The sequence below is a fragment of the Gymnoscopelus microlampas genome (genome assembly GCF_963454915.1).
Source record: "Gymnoscopelus microlampas genome assembly, chromosome: 7".
Taxonomy (NCBI): Eukaryota; Metazoa; Chordata; class Actinopteri; order Myctophiformes; family Myctophidae; genus Gymnoscopelus; species Gymnoscopelus microlampas.
The window spans coordinates 5,316,405-5,343,920 of NC_139944.1; the positions used below are offsets into that span (position 1 = coordinate 5,316,405).

The window sequence follows — 27,516 nt, forward strand, 5'->3', positions numbered from 1 at the left end:
GGGGTTAACTGGTGTCAGTACTTGGAACGCAGCAAATTAAACCAACCATCTTATTACAGACAGTCAGCCTACAAAATGGACAGCGTTTAAGCGCAGTTAACACATTAGCTGCCAAAGACGTATATATACGTCTTTTAATTATCAGCTGTTGTCCGCCAAAGACGTATATATACGTCTTTGGAAAAAAGGAAAAAAAAAAAAAAAAAAAATCAAAATTTTTTTTTTTTTTTTTTTTTTTTGCATTTTTTTATAATTTCAACCCTTGTCGAATTATGAACAGATTAGGAGCTAAAAATGTTCGAAGATTTGCTGCTCCATTCACTTCAATGTTAAAATTCAAACGGACAAACAATTCACTTTGTTTTTTGGTTTAAAACTACTGCTTTTGAGCTATATTGAAACATCAACCAAACATGTCAACGAGGTCAAAATGACCTCGTTGACATTTGTGAAACCACACCTGAATCTCATCTGTGATTAGAAACCATCTGGGGATCAATCATACTGGAGGAAAAAAATCTGTGGCTACGCGAACAGGTACCAAAAACATGGCAAAACCCTGGCAGGCAACAGCTAAAAATCTGAAAAAACTCTGGCAGGCAATGTGTTAAAACAGTCATCTGTCTTTCTGGAAATGTTTTCCTTTTCCACTGCCTTGTGGTTTCCTAGTCGTCTCTCTCTCAGCTACGGTTTAAGAACAAACCCTTTCATTTCGAGGGTTTAGAATACGTTTACTCCATACGCCGTTCGTTGCAACATTGGATGATGTGATGGATGAAGTTAATATGAATATTGTAGCTCTGGACCAAGTTGGATCAACCTCATACGGAACCATCCTGGATGGTTCAGCTGTCGCTGTTCTGTGGGAGCAGAAAATAGCGTGCATCCCCTATTGGAATGAAGCACTTATAGAACTAATGAATGTGTTACATCTAGTCTGAGAGCTGTAGACGGTCCCTTTGAAAAAAAAAAAAAAAAACTCAAATTTGGCTAGTATGTGACGCTACCAGTTTGTTGCACAAGTTAAAGGGATTGTAGGCAACATTAAGCCTACATTTTAAGAATATTTAGTTATATATTGCATCTTTCCCCCTCTATCAGCCACTATATAATGATGCTGGGGTGTTTTCCTGCATTGAAACACAGTCCAATTTCTGAAATCTGTATTTTCCCTACTATTTATGTTTGTCCGGGACGTAAATGCATGGACGCGCATTTGCCCGTGTGAACTGTTCGGGTGAAACCTAATGGGACCGAGTGCAGCCGACAAAAATGAAACGAGCCGCCATTGTTTTCTGTAGGCAGTTTATACTACTTACTTTCGGTTTTAAAACGCTCTCAAACTTCTTTTTTGAGGCACGGAATTTACTTTTAAGATATCGTTTGGATAGAATTTAGTTGTTTAACTTCATACTGTATATGTGGTCAATTTATCATGAAAGAGCCTATTTAAAAATAAAAATTCAGAGAACCGTCAGGGGCGGGCAGTGACACGCATTGTATCCGAATAAAGCAACCTATTTTCGGCATGGCCCGTTTAGAAGTCCCCCCCTGCGTCAGCGTCACCCCCTGGTGGTCGGGGAAACGAACTGCTGATGAGGGGTGGGGGGGGAGTGGAGGTGCGGTGTTTGACAATAGTTTTTTTATTTTTTTAATCTCTGAACTTGCCTACAATCCCTTTAAATAAAAGTATATACAATATCAGTTAATCAGTCCTAAACAGATTTTCATGTACACGAAGCGACGCGTTTTGAGCTTGTAGATCTGCTACTGTTCAATCCGTTATAGGGGTTTTAGAGAAGGAGATGGAACGGAAGTGGATGGGGAGCCATGTTTTTGGCACGGTGATATACACAAATCCACAGACGCGCTGCCTGTAGCGGCCTGTACGTACATTGCTGCGGTGTCGAGTCCGCAGAGCGTTGACACCGCAGCAATGGCTGCGCGCAGGGCAGCGCTCCGTGGATTCGTGTATAAGGCCCATCCTTCTCAGAATCACCGGGGGTGATTCCAGAGCTGCTCCAGCCCCTCCCGTGTGGAAAAAAAAAAAAAAAAAAAAAAAAGACTGAAAACACGGTTCAGACCGCGTTTGGCACCGAAGCGCTAGTCTGTGAAAACATGGTTCAGACCGTGTTTGGCAACCGATGTGTCAAGTATTGTAAACAAAAGTTGCACAGGGCAGATAGATTAATTAAATATACAAAGAAATGATTTAATAACAATACTTTCAAAATGTTTGTAAAAATAGAGGAAATAGCATTGTGGCTTGTAGATCTGCTGTTTCCGCCATTTTTGTGGGGGGAAATGTTAAAAAAAATCTACATGCAAATGATTACGATGCACAAAAATTGTGATTATCTCACATAATTGCGATTATGTGATAATTCTGACGGGTCTAGTAAGATCCACATTCAAGTCCTCTTGTCACTCCAGAGTCTCCAGTTACAATACTGTATGATACTGTATAATTTTCCTCTCTTTCTGTCCCTCCCATTGCCAGGGATTCCCCATATAGTGTCGAGCCAACTGTTTATTTGACTGCATGCATGGGAACAACAAGACTCCTCCTATTCCTTCTACAACCCCCCTCTATCTCTCTCGTTCGTCTTTTAATACCACTTCCAGGACCACTGGAATTGGGCTCGCTGCCCCCTCTGGGGTTTGGCAGAGCATTGTGCGGAGATTGCGTCACGCTGGGCTTTCCTGGTGTGAGTTTGCATGCAGGCGTGCTGTTGACAACTGCTGGGACTAGACTGTGAGGGAGGGAGGGAGAGAAAGGCCTCAGGGTGTTCTGCTGCTAAGGAGGGAGTGGGGATTGAGAGAGAGAGAGAGAGGGGAGAAGAGAGAAGTGGAGTGTTGCGCCACGAATCGGATAGGTTGTAAAATGTAAAAGAGTTGGGGAACCGGCGGCCTCGAAAGCGCACCAGTCTGGTAGGAACAAGAGTCTGGTCTGGTGGAAGGGCTTAACTCACCGAGTGCCACGCTATGAGCTTGTAGATCTGCTGTTTTCTTATATATATATCTCTATCTCCATCTAAAGCGAACATTTTAAACTCAAATCTTTGCTTCTGGGGTCTCTGGCACAAAATATTTTGAGATGGGTGTCGGTGGCCAAATACATATCATTTTGGGGGTCCTTGACTTGAAGTTTGAAAACCACTGATATATCAACATATGTTTTTTTTTTTTTAAACTGTCAGGATTTCGAATACATTTGTAGCTTTAAAAATCTCTCTCCCTCTATCTCTCTCTATCTATTTATGCAAATTTTCTCATGATTAAAAAAAATAAGCAAAAGAAATCTAAAAATGACACAGATGTGTTGCCGGTCTTAATGGACTGGTGGAGAAGGGTTGTTAGGAAGTATAGGAGGGAGTGTGTATGTGTACACACGTTTGTTTCCAGTAGTAGAAATACTAGTAGCCCTTCCTGCAGCAACAAGCTCACTCATAGCTCATCAAGTGAGACCCGCACAGTTTCACTTAAGTAGGCCCATACCTCGCCGCGCGTGCGTGGAGGGGCTTAACCACCGCGATACGTTGCTTTTTCACCGCGGTAATAAACATTCCATACCGTCCCACGGCGTCCCAGCCTTCCACTTTCTGTCTTCCCACCAGATGCTACCCACAACATAAATAATTGCACTCCTTTGACTATGATCAACACGCGATCCTGAGGCGTATCCTCACAAATTCACAAGTCGCATTCATCCCTTTGATGTTTTACACTAAAGTCTGGTTCATTTTGTGTTGTAGTGTAAAGAGGAGTCTATAAAATGACTCCTCTTTACACATGGCCGTATCATAGGCTTAACCACCGTGATACGTTGCTTTTTCACCGCGGTAATAAACGTTCCATACCATCCCGGCCCTACACCTGCTGACTCCCACCAGAAGCTACCCTCAAAATAAACAATTGCACTCTTTCGGCTGTGATCGGCGAGCGATCCTGAGGCGTATGCTCACAAATTCACTAGTCGCATTCATCCCTTTGATGTTTTACACTCTAAATTTGTTCATTTGTGTCGTAGTGTAAAGAGGAGTCTTTACACTACGCCCCCCCCCAGTGTTGCCAGATTCTGTGAGAGAAACAAGCAACCAGGTCTGGGAAAACCAGCCCAAAAAAGCGATTATGGGCCACATGAGCACTTTAACATATACATCAGCTATTTGAAAATAGAAGATCTACAAGCTCACAACGCATGTGTTGTGAGATCGTAGATTGGCTATTTTCAAATAAAATCTTGCGGGGAAATTCTAATGAGCAGATCTGGCAACCCCCCCCCCCCCCCCCCCCCCTGCTATCTCTGTGCCAACCATAGACTTTAAAATGAATGGACTAAGGGAGCACCATTGGTTGGTCACTCGGTAGAACCAGTAGAAGCCCTAGAAAGTAAACCCAATCAAGTTTAAACCTTGTTCACTTCTATTGATAGTATATTGTTCTGCAGCAAGCACTGCCCTTTAGAGGGTGAAATAGTGACATCTGCTGCGCCATTGTAGGAGCTGCATGCTTTAAGATGACCAGCAAATGAGCCTCAATAGGCAGGGGTGCACATAACTGGTGCGCATGCGCACCCAAAATAAATAATGCGCGGCACATCAGACGACGCGAGGCGCTTTTGCGTACCAACAGCTGGGACAGGAATTTCCAAGCTTTTATTTTTTAGCAAAACTAAAAAAATAAAAGCCTGGAGATCGAGGCTGGGAATTTACTTCCTGAAGCCACAATCACGCTAAAGCACGCGTCGGCCCCATGTACAGCCATTAGGCGCCGGGGGAGAGGACGCATGCTGCACGCAATTGTTTGAGCGTTGCCTCGCATCCTGTCACACAGACACGCTGCGACTCGCAGCACGCCGCACGCAGCCAGCAGCGGCTGTGTTACAGGCACTCGTCACCGATGGTTAACGCACCGTGATGGTGCAAAATATGCCGTGAACGTCCCAATCTGGCGGATAAAAGCAGCGCAGCACAGGGCACCGACCTTGGTGGGGGCACGAAACGGCGTGAAGAAAAAAAAAAAGGCGAAAAACGTCGTAATTTAGAAGCAGGGCGCTACAACATTGACATTTTTAATCGAGAAATTGGGCCTCTTCCTTACTTCCTTCACAGGTGTCACCAGTTATACTAATGAAGGCTCTGTTCCATTTAGTGTTCCACAGTGGTTCTCAAACATTTCAATTTCAAGCACCCCATAACTCTGAGAATGTACAAATGGAACCAAATGGACCCTTACGGGTCCATATGGTTCCATTTGTACACTCTCAGAGTTGCACACCCGCAAGCGGACATTTGGAACCCCCTAAGGAACCATGAGGGTACCTGGACCACACTTTAAAGGACGACTTCACCGATTTTCATATAATTGGTCCTCACTAATACTCATGATAAAATGGTACAATTTTTTTCTACTCGGTCTGTGTCTCAGAGGAGGGCTGTGGACAGTTCAGAGTCCCGTCTACCAGTGACATCATCAATGGGGAATCCAAGCTAATAGAAACTGCAGGCTTTCTATTCCTGGAAAGTTGCAATGCAATAAAAGAAGCCATTGCTCTCGTGTTAATAAAAATCAAAATAAAAAATGTGAAAAATGGTTGTAAAAAAAAATCATGCCTAACGATGATGTCACTGGTAGACTGGTTTCATGACTGTCCACAGCCCTCCTATGAGACACAGACCACATAGATCATGAGTATTAGTGAGGACCAATTATATGAAGATAGGTTGAAAATCGGTGAAGTCGTCCTTTAAGAACCACTGGTGTAACAGAATGGAACAAAGCCTTCATTAGTATCGTTGGTAACACCTGTGAAGGAAGTAACAAGAGGCCTAATTTCGTTCCAATATGGCTGCTGTGCATAGAGCCTATTCCAGCACTGGTTACTTGGGGATTGGTGCCAACAGACCTCTCTCTCTCCCCACATCTAGTCAGAGCAACAGAAGCGGCTGATGCCTGTGTGTCAGTGTAACCCAATGATGACACATGGTAGCTGCAGTGGTTTTGAATTAAGCAATATTACACGAGAGGGTGTGCTTTACCGTCATTATTGCCAATAATGTAGGTAAAGCACACCCTCGTGTAATATTGCGATTATACAACAGTTACCAACAAAACACATCCAAATGTATTCATATTGTGGGGCAATTCATAATAAAAATGTTAAGCTATTATCCGTTTCCCTGTAAAGAGAAGAGTTTATTTGACTGAGACACTAAATAGTCCCTGTAGCAGCGCTCTGAGGCACCGTCTCATCAACACAGCTGATTCCAGTAGGCTATATGCTCCGTCGTACGACCGTGTCACGTGGCCAAAATAGCTGATCTACAAGCTGACAACGCGTTGCGAACTTGTAGATCGGCTATTTTCGCATACATAGTCCATTTTGCATAGCTGTTTGTTCACCGGTGGCGGCGGTGGGTCAGGCTACTGTCTGTTTGTTTAACTACCGTGGGACAGCATGACGTCACAGCACAGCTGTGCCATATATGGTCTAATCAGGTGCGGACTGCAGTGCGGAGTCATTTATTAATGTGATTAGGCCCGTGCTATCATGCTGGTTTGAAGCACGGCTAGATAGCTATTTCAACCAATCAGATTGCTTGGTCGGAACTACCTGTTGTATAATTAAGCTTTGCTTTGCATACCTCGTCTAGTCAGCAGAATAGCGTGAAATCATGTGTGCGCCAATGCTATTTAAGCTTGGCTTGCCTAGTCTGGGCAACCTAGTTACATAAACGTATAATACCTCGACTAAATGCTGTGACATGACCTTGTCATGTTTTTCTGTTGAAAATCTGTTAATTCTATCAAGACACAATCATGCACTGAACCATACATTAGGCTTAATGATTACCTTGACTGACCACTTGGGCCCCAGCATGCCTATTCTGGGGGGAAATGTTCTGCGAAAATAGCAAATAACGTGTTCCTTCCATGCGCTACGTCCAACCAGGGAAACTCTCCCCTGTCAGGTGACAAGAAGGTCAGTTGGCTCTCATGCATTGAAGGAGGCATGAGCTCGGCCCTGGCCTCCCTAGGTTGGCAGAGGGAAGGTAGTGCCCAGGATTACATAGACAGTAGGCTCTATGCACAGCAGCCATATTGGACAAAAATTGGGCCCCTTCCTTACTTCCTTCACAGGTGTTACCAATGATTCTAATGAAGGCTCTGTTCCATTTAGTGTAGCACAGTGGTTCTCACACTTTTAAATTTCAAGGACCCCCATAACTCTGAGAGTGTACAAATCCCGGATCCATTTGGTTCCATTTGTACACTCTCAGAGTTACACCCCCTCAAGGAACCATGAGGGTCCCTGGACCACACTTTGAGACCCAATAGTGTTTCTAGTGAGCCAACATGCACAATATCAGCACCCTGCCTCTGTTTGACCAGAATGGAACAGAGCCTTCATTAGTGTCATTGGTAACACCTGTGAAGGAAGTAAGAAGAGGCCCAATTTCTGCATAGAGCCTATTGGCACCAGGTGTAAAAAAAAAAATGGGGTTACAAAATCGTGGGATAAAAAATAAAAAAAAACGTCAGATCTACAAGCTCCAAGTACAGTTGCAACTCGGGTCCGTTTTACTAAGAATAGTTTTAAGTGGTTAAAACCTGACTTATCTATTGTCCCTCCTGTCGACTCACAACAACGGCCCATGTCTGGTGACGCTGCAAGCCGTTGCTGTGCTTCCATATTTTTCCAAGGGCGGGTAAAAGATATCACGTTTTGAATGAGCGCAATTGGCCCCCGTATCACCTTGGATGCTATTTTTGTCTGTCCTTTCTCAATTCGGCTGTTGTCCTAAGCTTTCCAAGTGTTGACTTGCATCACTTTCTACAGTGGCTGCTCTACTCAAATGGCTCAGACAGAAAATCAAGCTCTCAACCCCAAGGGCTAGTTCTTTCTGAGTTTGGATTGGATTGCAAATCCTTTGTACTTATTTGTTGTTGAGGCAACCCGCTTTTGTTGAGGCAACCTTTATTCGTCTTGGTGTTCGTCTGACTGACGGTTCACATTGATATTGATTTCATCCAAATTGACATAATACTTTGAATGATACTTTCAAATATCACCTGTTTAAGTGGAATGCTCTACCAACAACCCTGAAAGTTCTAAACTCCCCATTAAAAGTCTAAAGCTGACCTAAAATCATGGCTCCACCGAAATTTTAATTGGTCTTAGCTAAATTCGTCCCCCTGGTGGCCTGCCCCAAGGGTTGCAAACGGCTCTCTCCTTAGCTCTGCTACAGTATGTCTCTCGTGAGTGGCATCCTCCATGTGTTGTATCCTTGGGCCCCCCCACCTCCTTTTTTATCATGAACTGTTTTAAACTGTATTTTGATATTTTAATTTAGTATTGTTTGTCCAGTTGTCTGAGTGTTGGCTTTTTGGTGCTTTTTGTGTCCTTGGCTTTTTCCAAGTATTTCCAATACTTTTACTATTGTAAAAACTACATCTCAGAGGCAAATATTGCACTTTTACTCCACTACAATTATTTAAAAACTTTAGTTACTTTTCAGATATAAATTATGATATACATTACATACATTAACCACTTTAGCCCTATTTTATACCTAGGCTATTTGAAAATAGCCGAGCTTGTAGATCTGCTATTTTCAAATATTTTAGTACTTTTACTTCTGGTGCTTTGAGTACATTTTGATGCCAATACTTTTGTACTTTTACTCAAGTACATTTTGAATTCCAGACTTTTACTTGTAATTGAGTATTTCTATATTGCAGTATTGATACTTTTACATAAGTAAAGAATTTGAGTACTTTTTCCACCACTGGTTGTACTTAACAAAAAAAACACGTCAATAAAATATTCAATCCATCAATTAATCAATCACTGAGCAGTGTGTTTGCATTCTTCTCCCCCGTGTCTCCGCAGAGAGAAGACACAGCTCGGCCATCAAGCCGCCCTCCGCCTCGCCCTTCCCTCTGTCGGCCCGGAACCGCAGCAGTGGCCTGGCGGCCGGCCCCGGGTTGAGCACGGGGTCCTCCGGGGGGGTCCAGGCCGGAGGAGGAGGGGTCCAGGGACGACCGCCCTCCACGGCCGGCTCCACGGCGGCGACCCCCTCCAACTCCAAACTCCTCAAACCAGCCAAAGAGAAGCTGCCAGGCATCCAGCGAAGGACCCACTTCCCCCCCCCCTTCAGGGTGCTGCAGCAAGACGGCAAGATGTACGTCGTTGCTCCATGCAAAGCCGCGTCGACTTAACACATGGCGTGCCAACCGCGTAGTTCTACGCGAACCTAAATAATTGCGCGCAGCGTGCCAGTCGCGTAGTTCTACGTGAAGTGGTCTTTTTTTTTTTTTTTCTCTCTCGCAGTGACACATTTCATTGTAGGCCTCCCTCGCAGTGACACATTTCATTGTAGGCCTCCCTCGCAGTGACACATTTCATTGTAGGCCTCCCTCGCAATGACACATTTCATTGTAGGCCTCTCTCGCAGTGACACATTTCATTGTAGGCCTCTCTCGCAGTGACACATTTCATTGTAGGCCTCTCTCGCAGTGACACATTTCATTGTAGGCCTCTCTCGCAGTGACACATTTCATTGTAGGCCTCTCTCGCAGTGACACATTTCATTGTAGGCCTCCCTCGCAGTGACACATTTCATTGTAGGCCTCTCTCGCAGTGACACATTTCATTGTAGGCCTCTCTCGCAGTGACACATTTCATTGTAGGCCTCCCTCGCAGTGACACATTTTATTGTAGCACACCCGGATATGGAAATATCCGTGTCCGGAGATTTTCGTTCCCATCCGCCGCCGCTCTAAAGAGGAGATCTAACCCAGGGAACGGAAACACAGAAAAGTAGCAGTGACTGAGGGGTTTCGGAGGCAGGACAGAGGTGCTGAAGTTTAACACTACACTAGCCACAGCAAAGCAATGCTGCTCTGGGTGTTTTGGCGTTCGTATTTTTAACCCATTAAGATCTGTGTCACTTTAGATTTCTCTGGCTATTCAAAAATAGCAGATATACAAGCTCATGAGCTTGTAGATCTGCTATTTTTGAAAAAATCTCTTTAGATTTTTTTCAAAAAACGGATTTAGAAAACATTTTTTAAGAATCGCCTCAGGTCTTAACACATTACCTGCCAACAACGGTTATACTTGGTGTTGTTGGAAAAACACCCCGTTATATGCCAATCAACGAGTATAACCGTTTTTCAAAAAAATTCTAGCTCCATTCACTCCTTAGTTAACTTATTACTTTAAAATCCTGTATCTCGGCTCCTGTGTACTTTTTTTTTTACCATGTTATTTTGGGTGAAACATGCTATTTTCAATTGGCTGCAATTATGGAACGGATTACCGCAATCGGATTATTTTTTTCCACGATTCTACGAGACTCCTGTGTGTGTGTGTGTAATGAGGGGATCACCGTGAGGACGGTGATCACTGAAAATATTTTGTGACTACTTGAAAAATGTTTTTTTAACATTGAATGTAATGCTGGCAGTGGGGGAAGTAAAAAATGGGTAGGGAATGTGTTAATGGGTTAATCCCTCATCTCTCGCTGGCCTTCCAGATGTAGACTTGAAATTTGAATCTCCCGTCAAGGGAACTGTAAAACACCTTGGTTTGGTCCTAATCTGGCATTCAGCATCTGCCCACACATAAACATTTTTTGAATCCCCCGATCTGCTACAAACATAACGGCAACGTATCCTCCTGCCTCTCTCTCTCTCTCTCTCTCTCTCTCTCTCTCCAGCCTCAGCCCAGCCGTCAAGGTGGAAAAGATGCACCTGAAGTCGGACCTGTCGGCCAAGCTGGCGCAGGCTCCCTCGGCCCCAGCCTCTGCCTCCACCGCCGCCTCCTCCTCCTCCTCCTCCACGCCCGCCTCCAGCACCACTGTGAGCTCCAATACTACCGCCCCCAACTCCTCCACCACCTCCTCCTCATCCTCAGCCCTCAAGCCAGGCCTTAACTGTCCCTCCATACCAAAGCCTCCTGTGCTGGCCCCGGGCCAGATCCCCAACGGCAAGGGCCACCTCTCGTCGTCGGTCCTGTCGGACAAGAAGCAGGACAGCAGCGCCAGTAGCAGACGTCACCTCTACAAGAGACTGTCAGGTTAGAGACCCAGGGGTGATGCGAATTTGATGATGGAGAGGGCCCACCATATTTCCACACTCGCTCCAGAGGGGCCACATTGCATATATATATGTCGGGCCATTCTATGTCACACAAAAGTAGCAAAAATAGCCGATCTACAAGGTCAAAACGCGTCGCACTGCGACGCGTTTTGAGCTTGTAGATCTGCTATTTTTGCTATTTTTGATTTGGAATCCTGAAAAGTAACATTTTTATTTAATTGTCTCCGCCAGGCCGAAAGGCATGGCGAGAGAGTATGTTTTGCCCGTCCGTCCGTCCGTCCGTCCGTGTGTCCGTCATTCTGTCTGTGTACAGCTAATCTCCGTCACCGTTGGCTTGCCCGCAGCCTAACCGTGCACACACACTCCCTGGATGCCACAGCAGAACCTCTGGCCCACATTTTTCACATGGGCCTTCTATAGCGCCACCAGGAGGCCTATTTGTGCAAAACATATTTTTTGACAGTACTCCTACAGATTTTGTCCAAAAATCCCGCAAATCGGTACACAGTATCTCTATAGTCATTAACACATTGACTGCCAGAGTTTATTCCAAATTTACCCCCTTGACTGCCAGCGATTTGCGTGTTTTTTTGTTTTCTCTATTTTCTTATTTAAATGCATTTAAGTTTCTCAGGCCATGATTTTGAACACATACGACGATCGACCAGCAGAGCGCAGCAAAATGACACCCTCGATGACTCGCTGACTCGCCCCCCCCCTCCCTCCAGGCTCAAACAGTCAAACAACATGAACCGGATGTGATTGTCTTCGACAATCTCTGATCGGCTTGTGATACGATGTGATACACGACGACGATGCCTGATCGTCACTCGGACCAAAGAAAATAAAAGGGGAGCTCTCCCTTTGTATTTTATAGCGTGTGAAAAAAAGTGTTTTTCTCTATTCTGGACGAAAATGACCGGAGAAAAACAATGTGACCCGGAAACGATTTTTTTTTTTTACATCCAGCTTCGGGTGAGTGTGACGTGGAAAACGAAAGTGCTGATGAAAAATAAACAGACCCGCGCGATCACAGATGAAACCAATGAAAATACCTAATATCGAGTTAACTCGATCTAGGCAGTCGAGCGCTGGATTACTAATATCGAGTTAACTCGATCTAGGCAGTCGATGTGTTAAACAAAACGAGTCTTTTAAGATTTTTCATATTCCATCCTGATTGGCTAAAAATGGCTTCCAAAGTTTGCAGGAGTGCTCCGTTTTGAACAAAATGCCTCAAATCATGAACACAGCATGCAATTTCCTTGAAATTTTGCACGCGTATTTCCACTATGCCGAGGAAGAAATGCCACTTGAAAATGTTCAAATCGGCCTCCTGGTGGCGCTATAACCGGCCGATTGCGGTGAAACTTTGCACGCACATTCGGACTACGTTTAGGAACAAATGCCACCCTCTCAACTGCCACCAGGAGGCCGATTTTTGCAAAACATGAATTTTATATTACTCCTGCAAATCATCATGCAAATCGCTACATATTATCTCTTTAGTGAAGTGATCAAGACGGATTTGTCCGATTTTTCACATTCCAGGCTGAATTCCGAACATTGCTGGCCCACACTAACCTACCTGACCTGGCGGAGACCTGTGCTCCAAGGAGCACTTTTTCTAGTTCCATCCTCTTTTAGGTTTCTAATTCATATTTTCTTTGTTTACGTACCGTCACGTGATGACATTTTACAGTCCAAAATGTAATCTAATGTTCAATTAGAACCTCAGTGCTCTTAACCACTGAGTTATCACAGGGGGTGATAGTTCACCCCCCAAAATGACTTTTTTTCTATCATTTAGTCACCCCATGGAGACTTCAATTCATGGATGTATATATTTGTTTTGTCACATTCCTAAGACAATAATTTGATGACCGGCAGCGGTTCCGGTAGGAGACACAAAGAGTCTCCTTTGTGTCTCCTACCGGAACCACTGCCCACCAGTCCGCTGGTCATCAAATTATTGGCTTAGGAATGCTGCGACAAAAACAAAAAAAAATCCATGTATTCAAGTCTCCATGGGTTGACTATTCCTTTAAACCCTCTAGACTTGGTAAACTACACCTGAGTAACAACTGTCCATAAGACCTCTTTCTTTCTCTCTATTCACACCAAATCTCTTATATAGCCGATCTACAAGCTCCCAACGTGTCACGTTTGCTTGTAGAGCTTGTAGATCGGCTATTTTTGGTTTCAAGTGGTTAAAAGCTCATATCCAAAGTCCTTGCTGGGCATCAGGTTGTGTGTGTGTGTGTGTGTGTGTGTGTGTGTACAGTAGATATGTTGCAATGCCTGTTCATTACATTGGCCCTCCCACCTTGCTCAATCTCGTGCTCTCTCTCTTCTACCCTTCACCATCAGAACGCGAGTTCAATCCAGATATCCACTGTGGCGTTGTGGATATGACGGCTCGGAAACCATGCACAAGATCCCTCACATGCAAGGTAACGGGGCCCCGTTCCTTCTCTCTGTATGAGGCCTCACTGTTTGAAGCTTAAAAGAGCAGCTTAGCATACTGTAGCTGTTTTGAGATTTAGCAAGCCTTCAGCAATGCACTGGATGAAGTAGCAGACTTGTGGTACCTTCTTGAAGGACACCAGCTACCCAATGTGAGGTATCCCTGGGTACCTCCGTGTAACTGTTGTCCGCCATGTTGGGTCTGAGGAGGTTGCCTCTCTCCATTCATTTTAAGTGTTGATTTTGACAACAAATTTTGTTTTAGTCATAGTCTTTTGAATAAAATTCCATTTAGTTTTAGTCATATTTTAGTCATCTGAAATGTTTTACTTTTAGTCCAGTTTTAGTCGACTAATTATCATAAGATTATAGTCGACAACCACACTACAGTTGATTTAGTCGACTAAAATTTATTTTGGCGGTGCCTTGATCGCGTCGTAATGCCTGATTTTACACTTAGTTGCATGCTGAAAATAGCCGATCTACAAGCTCACAATGCGTCTTGTAAATCTGCTATTTTCAGAGCGCACCGAACACCGAACATAAAATGACTAGTCTTTTTAGTTCTACTGGATCTCTTCTCCACTAGTCCCTCACTAACATTATAGAGACACACGGCCGGAAACGGAAGGCCTACAAATTCACGCCCACTTTTGACACTCGGGGTCCGTTAGAACGATGAACTGCAGCTCTCAATGCAATCTCTATGAGAGGCATTGTAAAATACCGTAATTTCACTGGTTAACTACTGAGGCTGTAGCGTTTTTTTTTGTGTTCTAATAAACTGTCCCATTTGTTTAATTTGTCCTTTTTAATGTCCTATATCTGTCATCTCGATATACTACCCACAATATACTATAATATACTCCATCAGTATGTCAAAACCGCTAGCATCGGAGATCTATAGTTTAAGTGGTCGCACGGTATATACGTCACGGACGCATCCCTTGAGGTTTTCAATACCCAGAAAACTGGCGAAAGTGTCCGTTTTCAATATGTTTTGGTCATTATCTCTGGAACAGAAGGTCCAATCTGCTCAATTCAAAGCTTGTTGGATGCGTGACTTTGAGGACATTAAGCACGCAATGACACATTTTCGTTTTTTTTTTTTTTTTTTTTTAGGGGAGGCGAGATCTTAGTTGGGCAGGCGACCGCCTGTCCTGTCTCTACAGCCTTTTTGCATGTAGTTTAAGCGCAAGGGGGCGGGGGGCGGGTGGGGAGAGAGTCTGCGCACTGAAGTCAAGGCACAGACTACTGTGTTGTTGACAGACAACGGATGCACGCTTATGAGAAACAACAAAAATAAAACCTGGCAAAACAGTTGCGTGCATTAGCGCAAGATGAGGATAAATGAAACATTCAGTCTAAATGTCCAGTAATTCGCAACTACTACCACAACTTTTGCATTTGAAACTTTAAATTTCTCTAAATATTATAAACTCTCAGGACAGCCTAAGTACAAATATAATTTATGAAAAGGCTACTATAGGCTACAGTGAAGTCGGACTGAATGACTGAAACGTTTTTTCTTTTTTTTTAACTCTCTTGGTGATTATCTGGCACTGTAGTTGTGAATTATTAGCAAACTGGACTGGTCTCTACAGTGGGTACACCACTGGTCAGCGCTCGGCGCTCGTAAAGACAGTGATGTCACTGAAATGCGACAACTTGTCTGTCTGCTGTCTACCCTCTGCTGCGTTAACATTATGGGTAACTCGTTAAAGTGGCAAATTAAATGTGAAACACATCAACTATTAAGAAAACAAGAAGATATGTTGACAAAGACACTCCATACATTTGGAAACATATTTTTATTTAAATCAATATCGTCTCCAGTTAATGTAGGAATATTTTAAACGTAGGCTAACTCTCATGTCCTCTCATAGGGAATGCATTGAGAGCTGCAGTTCATCGTTCTAACGGACCCCGAGTAGCGGCGCAAATCCAAAAGTGGGCGTGAATTTGTAGGCCTTCCGTTTCCGGCCGTGTGTGTCTATAGCCTAGTTTGTATATGTTGAAGAAATTGTCAGTATATTTAGTCTTAGTTTTAGTCATCGTGGCTTCGTTTTTATTTCGTTTTCATCAGTGAAAAAAGTAGTCTACAAACATTTTTTGACATGAGCCTTTGCTGCCGGGAAGGCCTGTTTTTAAATCAAATGAGCATGGTAGTTAAGTACATTAAAATATCACTAGTTTCGTCCCACGATATCACCTTTCAACACTCAGCCTTTGAGACACGGCCATAGTGCTGCTCCAGAAGCAGTCCTAATGTAGATCTGGGGGGTAAAACGCTCTACAGCTACGCATGCACCTGATCTTGACCTGTACTAAGCGTTTACCTCTCCCCCCCCCCCCCCCCCCCCAACAGACACATTCCTTAAGCCAGCGGAGGGCGGTGCCGGGGCGGCGGAAGCGCTTCGACACGCTGCTGGCCGAGCACAAGAACAGAGCCCCCCGGGAACGGGACCGGGAGATCCACCACCCCCATTCCCAGCAGCCCACCACCCCCGCTCTCAGGGACCCCCACCCCTCGCCCCGCCTCTCCTCCTCTGCCCACGATCCCCACCAGGTGGCCCACGGCAACGGCCCCGCACCGGACGCCGCTACTAAGCCTTTGCCACTCGGAAAGCCCAAACCTCACAACTCTGGTCTTCCACGGTAAGGACCCCTCTTCATCCTCTGCTGTGACGGTGTGTAGCAGCTTAACCCCTTGAGACCTGAAGCCGATTCTACATGTCTCCTAAATCGCAACAGTATTCTGAAAAACGTTTGTTTCTATATCAGTGGTGCTCAATCTTTTTCATGTCAAGGACCCCCAAAATGATATGCATTTGGCTGCGGACCCCCATCAAAATATCTTGTTCCAGGGACCCCCAGAAGCAAAGATTTGAGTTAAAAAAGTTCGCTTTAAAAAATATATATATTCAAAGATTTGCGCACATTTTCACGACTTTTCAAAAATAGCAGATCTACAAGCTCGTAGCGCGGCACTTGAGCTTGTATATCTGCTATTTTTGAATAGCCCAAAGTGTAAAATAATGCTTTTTAGCTCAAATCTAAAAATGAGACAGTTCCAGGTCTCAATGGGTTAACCCCTTGTTCACACCGAATTTGGGACCAATGTTAAAAGGATCACCTGGCTAATGAGCCTTGTACGCCACTAAACAGGATTGTTTCATGTCAGCATTCAAGTACCGGTACAACTATCAGAAGATGTAACTCGGGTAAAGTAACGCGTCACTCACGAGTTTAACTAAAGTTTTCCACCTGTCCAAAGTCATTTCTGATACAGACACAGTCAAGACAGTCATCAAGGCCAATGCAGACATAATGACATTTTAATCATCCTTTCCTTGTTAATATATCGCCATTTAGGGCAGTGATATAACATTATATACTATAGTGATTTGATAACATATAAATAGCAGCCCACCAGCCAGTCATTGACTGCCAGTCAACTGTCTTCTGTGTTTTGGTACGAATGGTGTATCTGTATGGCAGTTAGTGTCAGGATACTCTCAATGCCGCTATCTCTCCCTACCACCTTCTGTGGCCTATTGCACTGGCTGGTTGCTGTGTACTTAAATGGGGATGAGCCCCAAAACCACTTTGGTTTTTAGATGTTAACCTATTAACACATTGGCTGCCATTGACGCAGATCTGCGTTCATTTGCGCAAAAGCCCGTTGGCTGCCATTGACGCAGATCTGCGTTCTTTCAAAAAAAAAATTTTTTCAAAATAAAAGTTTTTTTTTTTTTTTTTTTTTTTTTTTTTAAATTCTTTAAAAAAAACCAAAGACCAAGGAGATATGATTTTCCGAAGAGTTTTGCTCCCAGACACTTCCTTATAACTGAAAACTTAAAAATTATGTATCTCGGCTCCTAAGTGCTTTTTTTTTCTCATTGAAAAAGTCTGGCAGCCAGCTGTAGGTAAAAATTCAAAAAGCTGGCAGCCAATGAGTTAAGACCTGGAACGATTCTTAAAAATGTTTTCTAAATCCTAACAGTTTTTTGAAAAAGAAAAAAAAATATCACGATTTTTCAAAAATAGCAGATCTACAAGCTCATAGCGCGGCACTCGGTGCCGCGCTATGAGCTTGTATATCTGCTATTTTTGAATGGCCAAAGAAATCTTAAGTGACACAGATGCATTCCAGGTCTTAATGATGCTTGTGATGTGGAACAATAATATAAGACAATGTCTTCATAGTTTTGTGCATTGGTAGCTTGTTGCTATTTTTGGCAGCGAAAAGTTTTCTTGTTCCTGGTTTTGAAAAGAAATGATTTGCTGCAATCCATTACATATTTATTATCACTGGATACGTTTGCTATTGCTATGTTTTTATCAATGGCCTTTGGTTTCACTGTTCTTACAGTGTCTGTTGGGCAGTAAAAAGTAGTTGCGGAATCTTGATTATTTTCACACCTGCACCTGCTTTTAATTTTAGTCTTTATCAGAATTCGCATCTTACTCCATACAACCTTTCTGTCGGTGTGGAGCGTAAATACTGTTTATTTCCCTAGACTCCACTTACTGTGTCTTCTGATAAACCGGGTCAGGGCGTCCTGAACCTTCAAGAAATTAGTAGACTGCAATTAAATAACCACCCACTGTGCGTGACTCGTCAAGCCCACAGCCTCGACAAGGTGCTTAATGTTAGTGTTAACATGCAAAACCTTTTACAGAATACTACGACAACATTCAGCGCCTTTCAAAATTTAATTAGGCTGCGAGAGATATCCAAGCATTCTGGAATAACCCAGCTCAATCCTCTACTGTGTGTGTGTGTGTGTGTGTGTGTGTGTGTGTGTGTCGCTCATGGGAATAATTGCAACATAGACAGGTTAGGTACAAGGGAAAGAAAATATCACAGCTGAACAGTGAGTTTCAGAATGGTTTCCAGGTGATGATGATGGTACGGAAGCTATAAATATTCACACAGCGAGGGCTATCACTATTGTTACATAATCACCTAATCGCAATTATTTTAGATAATAGCAATAATTATTGGCATAATCGTCATTGATTTCCATATTGAAAATATATTTTCAAACATTTTTAAAAATAATGGAAAAAGCAAATCTACAAGCTTTTTAAAGAATACAATTATTTATAATATAATAAAAATAAACGTGCTCAGAAAATGCGTGCCCGCCCATCTGACCGCTTAAAATCCAGTAGCATTTATACCGACTTCTTTATTGAACAATATAGAATATCTCAGAACACAAGTGGCCCGTTTTAATGGGTAACATCCGTGACTTGAGGGTAAGCACTTAACGTTCATGTAACGGTGGATTTGCAGGACCATTAAACATGGAACGTGCAGTGGATATATTGGGCGTGTCGACCAAGACCGACAGAGATAATACAAAATGCTAGTAGAAATCTCTGTCAGTCTGGTCCCAAGGCTCAATAGGCTCTATTCACAGTGGCCATATTATGAAGACACTCACAGGTGTTACCAATGATACTAATGAAGGCTCTGTTCCATTCTGGTCAAACAGAGTCAGGGTGCTGATATTGTGCATCTTGGCTCACTGGAAACACTCTGCTACACCAGTGGGTCTACAGTTGGGGTCCAGGGACCCTCATGGGCTTCCAAATGGCCGCTTACAGGTGTGTAACTCTGAGGGTGTACAAATGGAACCAAATGGACCCGTAATGGTCCATTTGGTTCCATTTGTACACTCAGAGTTATGGGGGTCGTGGAAACCACTGTGCTACACTAAATGGAACAGAGCCTTCATTAGTATCATTGGTAACACCTGTGAAGGAAGTGATAATATGGCTGCTGTGCATAGAGCATATCTGAATGACCTGCAGTACGTCAGCTGACTAATCCTCATCCTACCTCTTTCCCCTCTCCACTCTTGTCAGACTAAACAGCGGTCACGGAGGCGGCGGTCCGCCCGGAGACCCCTCGTTAGTCCACGAGTCGACGCACCATCCCCCGACTGCCCCCGACGGCTTCTCCCGTCCCTCCAGCGACGAGGGGGAGAACGAGGAGCGGGAGGAGGGCGCGGACAAACTGGACTACCACTATTCAGGTTATCACCCACGGCCGGCAGCGGTAAGTCAACCAATTGTTCGCTTTAAAATAATATATATATTCAAAGATTTGCACATTTTCACGATTTTTCAAAAAAAAACGGCACTCGGTGCCGCGCTATGAGCTTGTAGATCAATTTTTTAGTAGCCAAAGAAATCGTAAAATAACACATATGTGTTCCCGGTCTCAATGGATTCAATTCCATGTTTGTTGGTATTGATGCAGTTAAACCTGCATCAGTGTGCCGTTGCTGTTAGTGCAGGGGTCTTTAACAGGGGGTCCGGGACCCCTGGGGGTCCTCAGAGTTACTACAGGGGGGGCCACCAAATATTTGTATGATAGGCTATTTTATTTTTACATTAACCACTTGAACCCTAGCTTGATGTAGCATCCCTATTCTGAGAAGACTTAGCCAAAAATAGCAGATTGGGAGGTCGGGGTTCAATCCCTAGCCGAGTCATACCAAAGACTATAAAAATTGTACTTTGACCTCTTTATTGGTAATAAACATAATAAAATAGAAATGCATACATTGTCACACTATTATCAAAAGGATAAAACGCAAAAAAAACGCTGACTGACTTAAGCCAGGTGCGACTGCTTAAATCAGCCATCCCCACACACACTTTTGAATCTTTCATATTGTCATGTAAATTGTCTAGGGTGCTGGAAAGGTCAACTATGAATAGAAATGGCCAGCTGGCTTAAGCCATAACCATTTATTTTAGCTAGTTGGTATTAACGAATATCTTTACTGAGGTTGGTTCATCAAACACTTCACCAATCCTAAAGTGCATCAATATAAAAAAAAATGCTATAGTAGGCTATATATTTTTGTCACATGTGCCATGTTTGCAATCTGCGAATTGTGCCCGTTGGACATATGCCTGTTCTGAATGGGCCACTTAAATGCAGCTTTCGTAAGCCTTTCCCTCTTCTACAGGACATATATATATATATATATATGACACTAAATCAGTCGAGTTTGTTTTTGTTGCAATTAGTGTGAGGTCGAGTGACATTATTACTGGACTACTTACTTATTTTCTGCTTAAACCACTAATTGGCTAACCAGCATTGATTTCAGATTTCTGCATAACGTACGTTGGTTTTGCATAAAGGTAGTAAGGTACACAACAATTATTAGCATTCGTCAAACTAGCCAGTGTAGCGGTAGAGAGACAAGTTCATCCTGTGTCCTTGGCCAAGTTGCAATAGGCTCTATGCCCAGCAGCCATATTGGGAATGAATTGGGCCCCTTCCTTACTTCCTTCACAGGTGTTACCAATGATACTAATTAAGGCTCTGTTCCATTTAGTGTGGCATAGTGGTTGTCTTATTTTCAAGGACCCCCATAACCCTGAGAGTGTACAAATGGAACCAAATGGACCCTTACGGGTCCATTTGGTTCCATTTGTACACTGAGTTACACACCCACCATAAGGGGCCATTTGGGAACCAAAATGGAGTGTTTCTAGTGAGCCAACATGCACAATATCAGCACCCTGACCAGAATGGAACAGAGCCTTCATTAGTATCATTGGTAACACCTGTGAAGGAAGTAAGAAGAGGCCCAATGTCTTTCCAATATGGCTGCTGTGCATAGAGCCTATCGCAGCTTACTTGACCAACAGTAATGTTGGAGTAACTGTTTCCTGGTCATTACACAGACACAGAGGAGGAGGAGATGAATCCAACTCGTCTCCCATCACACACAGAACTAGTAGCACAAGTGGTCTGTTTTTAATGCATTTCTTCAGGGGCTAGGCTTTGATTTGAAGGACCGCAACTTTCTTCAAAGCTCATGCATGAAGCAGTAATTTCCTGCTACTGAAAATAAATAGCAGGACATTTTAAATTGAAGTTCTGAGTTCCAGTTCCTGAATTGTCTTTTCAAATGTAATGCAGATGTATGGAGATAATCATTTCTAATGTACCGGTAGATATATGTAGATAATAATTGTATTAACCCATTAAAATCAGGAACGCATCTGTGTAACTACTTTAACCATTATTTGGCTGTTCAAAAATAGCAGACATACAAGCTTATAGCTTGTAGAGCTGCTATTTTTTTTTAATCGTGAACATTTCTGGAAATCTTTGAATATATATATATATATATATTTATTTATTTTTTATTTTTTTTCAAAGCGAAAATGTTTTACTCAAATCTTTGCTTCTGGGGGGTCCCTGGAACAACATATCTTGGGATGGGGGTCTACGGCCAAATGCATATCATTTTGGGGGTCCTTGACATGAAAAAAGGTTGAGAACCACTGATATTATTGCAACATAGGTTTTTTTTTTTTAAACTCAAGATTTAGAAGACATTTGTAGAATCCCCAGAAGCCAAGATTTGAGTTACAAATGTTTGATTTTTCCAAAATAGCAGATCTACAAGCTCATACAAGCTATTCGCTTGTAGATCTGCTATTTTTGAATAGCCAAAGAAATCTAAAATGAGACTGATGCGTTTCCCGGATTGAACGGGCTTAAAGCTCAGATAAAACGGCAGACTAAACACCTGGACTCTTGTTCCTCCAGTACTGTACCTTCGGAAGTCGACTGTTTGGCAGAAGCTGCTACTCGTTTGACCGTCGCTGGGACCGGATGCGATGTGCACTGACCGCCATGATGGACAAGCATGTCAACTCTCAAATGTGGAAGTACGTCTTTTCTGGCTCAACATTATCAAGATGTCTTATCTTGTGCAACTGATTATTTGTGTGTGTGTGTGTTGGGGGGGGGGGGGGGGGGGGGTAGATTTGTATTAGTCTGGAATGACTCAACATTCTGGGGTGGCTTCTTTGATCTCTCGACGGACGGCAAGAAAATGCCATGTGCCACCGCTAAAGGCGTTTAGTTTTTTTCTTAAAGGAGACATCCGCGCATTTTAAGTGTTATCTTTGATGTATGGCAAATCACTCACCAACGTAGAAATGCCCATTGAGTTACTCCACAGATCCCCCTGTCGACCCCCACCGTTGGCATAATAGGAGGCGCGTGAATAGCCCAAATTCGCCTATTTTAACAAATGCAAAGTCTTTTTTTTTTCTCCTACCACTCATTGTGGAGTCCCATGATGCCCTTACAGGCGCTGAAAGTCCCGACAAGCTAACTGCTAATAACAGAACGAGCTAACGCTCGTTGCTTGTTTCTCTCCGAACCTGGCAACCTGGTGTTGCCAGACAGAGAGACAAGCAGCCAGCGTTAGCTCGTTCTGAGTGATTTGCCACACATCAAAGATAACACGTAAAATGCCCGGATGTCTCCTTTAATGGCCATTGTGTTGATATTGCATGTAGTCTCTGTCGGGTGGAAACCTCATATGTCCAAAACCGTTACTTTTCAGGATTCAAATTCAAAAATATCAAAAGTAGCAGATCTGCAAGCTCGAAACGACGCGTTTTGTGTGACGCTGTAGTATGATCAAGTAGGGCGTTAAAGGTAGGGTAAGTGATATTTTTTGGTTAAAACAAAAAGTATTTTGTTAAAAGGTTAAAGCACTATATTCTGATAGTAATCATTGATATAGAGTGTTTGTTCAGTAACAGGAGTCTCCCCGTCTCTCCAGCTCTTTAATAAACAGAAAATACATTTTCCGGTAGGTGTCAAAATCTCAGCCAATCAGGAGAAAGTACCCATTTTAAGCTTCATTTGTATAGTGTTCCGGTTCCAATTTTGTCTGCTCATTTCTTAGTGTCATCACTTCCAATTTCACTTGTTTAATCCATAGCCTGATTGAGTTCTCTATCCTGATTGGATAAAATTGGAAATGAAACTGAAAACTGAAACGAAAATGCATTTTCTGTTTTATAAAGAGCTGGAGAGACAAGAAGACTCCTTTTACTGAACAAACACTATAGCAATGAGTACTATCAGAGTATAGAGCTATTTAACACTTAAGAAAATCACTTACCCTACCTTTAATTTACGAAAAATATGGATAGATTTCTGTCTGACAGCAACGATATGTGACCCGTTTTTTTTGGGCTCATCAGACCGTGATGGGTGATCATAATAATAATAACTTTATTTGTATAGCACCTTTCATACAAAATTGCAACCCAAAGTGCTTCACATCAAGACAATAAACAGTAGAATGCCAGAAAAATTATTGGCAAACAGAAACATAACTAAACAATGTAATTAAACTAAAAATCAAGTAAACATAGGGCAGATTTATACACAATCAAAAATAGAAATAGCAATACAAAATAAAAGTAATACAAATAATAAAAACAAAACGTGAATACAATATGAATTTAAATAAACGCCATGTTATAAAGATAGGTTTTTAGTTTACTCTTAAAAACAGAGAACTTGCCTTTTTAAGCTCTAGTGGTAATGTATTCTACAACTTAGGGCCATAGACCCAGAAAGCAGCCTCACCAGTGTTTTTATGAGAAGCATCGGGAACCTCTAGTAGGAGAGCGGAGGAGGACCTGAGTGTTCTGGTTGGAACATAAATTCTATAGACTCCTTGATGTATAAAGGTGCTAAGTTATTTAGTGCTTTGTAAACAAATAAAAGTGCTTTAAAATCAATTCTAAAAGATACAGGTAGCCAGTGTAGTGTTGATAATACTGGACTAATGTGATCTCTTCTTCTAGTGTTGGTTAAAATTCTAGCTGCCGTATTTTGAATTACTTGTAGTTTTCTAATAGATTTCTTTGTTAGCCCTGTAAAAAGAGAGTTGCAGTAATCTAGCCGGCTTGTTATAAAAGCATGGATAAGGACTTCTGCATCTCTCTGATTTAAACAAGAATGACCTAAGTCATAATAAAGCCGCATGGGGCAGGCTTTTTTGGCCCCAATCTTTTCATAGACCTGATTACTTGTTTTTTGGATTGCTTGTTTCTCTCGCCAAACCTGGCAACATTAGCGTCGCAGATTAAGGCTCTAATGTTTTTTATATAAGTGGTGGCAACATTTTGTGACACCACACGGGTCTTCCCAACAATAGCTAAGATTGAAGTCAGTGTGAACATGGCCAAATAATAACTTAATAGCCAAACTAGGTCTAATGAAGCACGCTAGCATTTAGGCTAACCCTCCTCCTGTGTCGTGTAACTCCGTGCGTTGCCTTGTTATGATTTGTGTTCGTCCATGCTGGCCCCTAATATGGTCTGCTTCCGGGTGGATAGACCTAACTAACAATGAGGATCGTTCTGATTGGTTCCCTTCCCAACTAGTCCCTCAAAAAGAGTAATTCTGATTGGATCTCTTCTCCATTCGTCCCGCCCTAACATTTTCGTCTCGTCTAATTCGTTGACTAACGTGTCCATTACATTTTCGTCTCCCCATTGGCTTAAAAGGGGAGCTTAAAAGGGGGGAAGTGATGGACAGCCAGGACAGCCAATGAGACTCAGGTGTCGACACTTTTCACTCGGGTGTCGGACTAAGACTAGTGCTGTTTATAGAGCCGACGCTAGCGCATGCGGCTAAAAAGGTCTTACCTTAGCCATGTTTCTCAAATGGAGAAAGGCTGTTCTTGTGACCTTGTTAAAATGGGAATTAAAATTTAGGTCGGAGTCCAAGATCACACCCAGGTCTGTGACCTCTGTTTTGACCAGTCTGGCCAGAGAGCCAAGCATTGCCTGTAATTTGTCTCTCTCTGATTTGGGGCCAGTGAGGAGAATCTCAGTTTTTCCCTCATTGAGTTTTAAAACGTTTTTACCCATCCAAAGATGGATCTCATTGAGGCAGGAATTGAGATCACTTAAGGCATTGGGGTCGTCTGGTGAGATGGATATGTGCAGCTGGGTATCATCTGCGTAGCAGTGGTAGTTGATATTATGGCGTCTAATGATGTGACCAAGTGGCAACATATATAGTGAGAAGAGGATGGGTCCTAAAATGCTTCCTTGGGGAATCCCATACTCTGTCTCAACTGGATCCGATACGAAATCACCTAGGGAGACAGAGAACTGTCGTTCAGCCAGATACGATCGGAACCAGTTAAGGACACTACCAGAGAGACCTACCCATTTTTCTAGTCTGTCAATTAAAATACAGTGATCAATAGTGTCAAATGCAGCACTTAAATCTAGAAGAATGAGGACAGACACTTTATTTTTATCACTCGCTGATCTGAGGTCACTGACTACTTTCAGTAGTGCTGTCTCAGTACTATGCTGGGATCGGAAACCTGATTGAAATTTGTCAGGAATGCTGTTATTGTTAAGATGATTAATAAGTTGATTAAAAACCGTCTTAAGGAGTTTACTGAGGAAGGGGAGGTTGGATATGGGTCTATAGTTGTGCAAATCAGTGCTGTCCAGATTAGGCGTAGTTCAAATTGATCATTTGTATTTGTGTATTTACTTTGTAGGAAAATCCCTTTGGCCTTGGAGAACTCCTCTTCCTCCTCCGTCGCACCGGCCCACAGGACAAGCACAAACTCCCACGGTAGCACTCCCTCCTCGGGCTTCCTGGGGCCCCCTGCCACCCCGCCGCCGCCCCAGCCCCCCTCCTACAACAACAGCCAATCCTACGAGGGCAAGTCTGGGCTCTCCTACGGGACCACCTTAAACACCCGCGGCTCCCCACAGGGCGGGGCCGAGCAGCAGCAGCTGGCCTACGGCACCGCGCAGGCCCGACAAGTGTCTTCGTCGCCGCAGATGCCTTCAGCCCACTCCGCCTCCTCCTCGTCGTCGTCCGCTCCCTCCGTCGCCGCCGCCTCGGGGCGGGCTCTCAAGTCCCGCTCCACCTCTAGCAGCAGCACTACCAACAAGTCGTCCTCCTTCAGGCCCAGGGAGAGCTCCTCTGCCCCCGTCACCCCCAACTCTACCGGCGGGCCCAACAACAACAACACCAACAACAGTAGCAGCACCACTAGCTTCAGCTCGGGGAAGAAGAGGAAGAACAGCTCCCTCCTCTCCTCGTCCCACGGCGCCGCCGAGTCGTCTTCGTCGTCGAACGCCAACTACTCTTCCTCCTTCAAGAAGAACTGCGCGGCCGTCAGCAGCTCAGGGAGCGCCTCCTCCTACCACCACGGCCCGCTCGCCGCCGCCTCCTCCTCCTCCGCCTCCTCGCTGTCCTCCTCTCACAGCGGGGTCCACAGCGTGGGGCTGAACTGCGGCCCCACCGTGCGGACCAACTCGCTCAGTCTGAAGGCGGAGGCCTCCTCGGTGGCGGGGGGGGCGGCGGGAGGCGGCGGCGGCGGCGGCTCCTCGGGCCCGCCGCCGGCCCGCGGACCCCCCTCCGCCAGCCCGGCCGAGTCCATCAAGCGCATGAGCGTGGTGATGAACAGCAGCGACTCCACCCTCTCCCTGGGGCCGTTCGTCCACCACCACCAGTCGCTGTCGGACCACCACAACGCCGGCGGCGGCTTCGGCCACCACGCCTCGTCCGACGGCCGCTTGGAGGGCAAGAAGCGCAAGAGCTCGCCGGCCTCCAGCGGCATCGGCAGTGCGGGGGGTGGTGGTGGTGGAGGAGGAGGGGGGCCGGGGGGAGGTGGTGGTGGAGGAACGGGGCCAGGCCCAGGCAGGCCCAAGGTGACCAAGTCGCCCGCCATCAACAACATCCACGGGAAGCATGGCCGGAGCGTTCCGGGGACCCCGGGGCTCCCCAACAACTCTCACATACATCAGGTGGGTTTTTGGCTTATTTTTTCAGATTTCTGATGACTTTTTTTATAATTTTTTTTGCTGGACTGATGAGAGTCCTATATTACTGATAACGTTAATTAGGGCTGTCACGATTACACATTTATGTTGACGATTAATAGTCACATAAATAATTGCGATTATCAATGTTATTGTGTAATTGCGTTTTTGGGCATTGAACATTGGAACATATGAATAAAAAGTTCTGTTTGCCTTTTAGGCTTCGTAATAAAAAATTGCACAGGGCAGATATGACAAATATCTACATGATAAATATAT

General features: G+C 44.0%; 1 protein-coding gene across 2 annotated transcripts in view; it reads left to right on the forward strand.

Moving 5' to 3' along the window:
* Positions 1–27,516, forward strand: part of atxn7 (ataxin 7) — a 62,432-nt gene that overhangs the window by 34,513 nt on the left and 403 nt on the right. For both annotated transcript variants that reach the window (XM_084062553.1, XM_084062554.1), the window contains 7 exons: positions 8,897–9,188; positions 10,728–11,086; positions 13,480–13,562; positions 15,944–16,233; positions 19,456–19,648; positions 22,172–22,293; positions 25,962–27,222. In XM_084062553.1, coding sequence (XP_083918679.1) covers positions 8,897–9,188; positions 10,728–11,086; positions 13,480–13,562; positions 15,944–16,233; positions 19,456–19,648; positions 22,172–22,293; positions 25,962–27,222 — 2,600 coding nt within the window. The remainder of the gene's footprint in view (positions 1–8,896; positions 9,189–10,727; positions 11,087–13,479; positions 13,563–15,943; positions 16,234–19,455; positions 19,649–22,171; positions 22,294–25,961; positions 27,223–27,516) is intronic.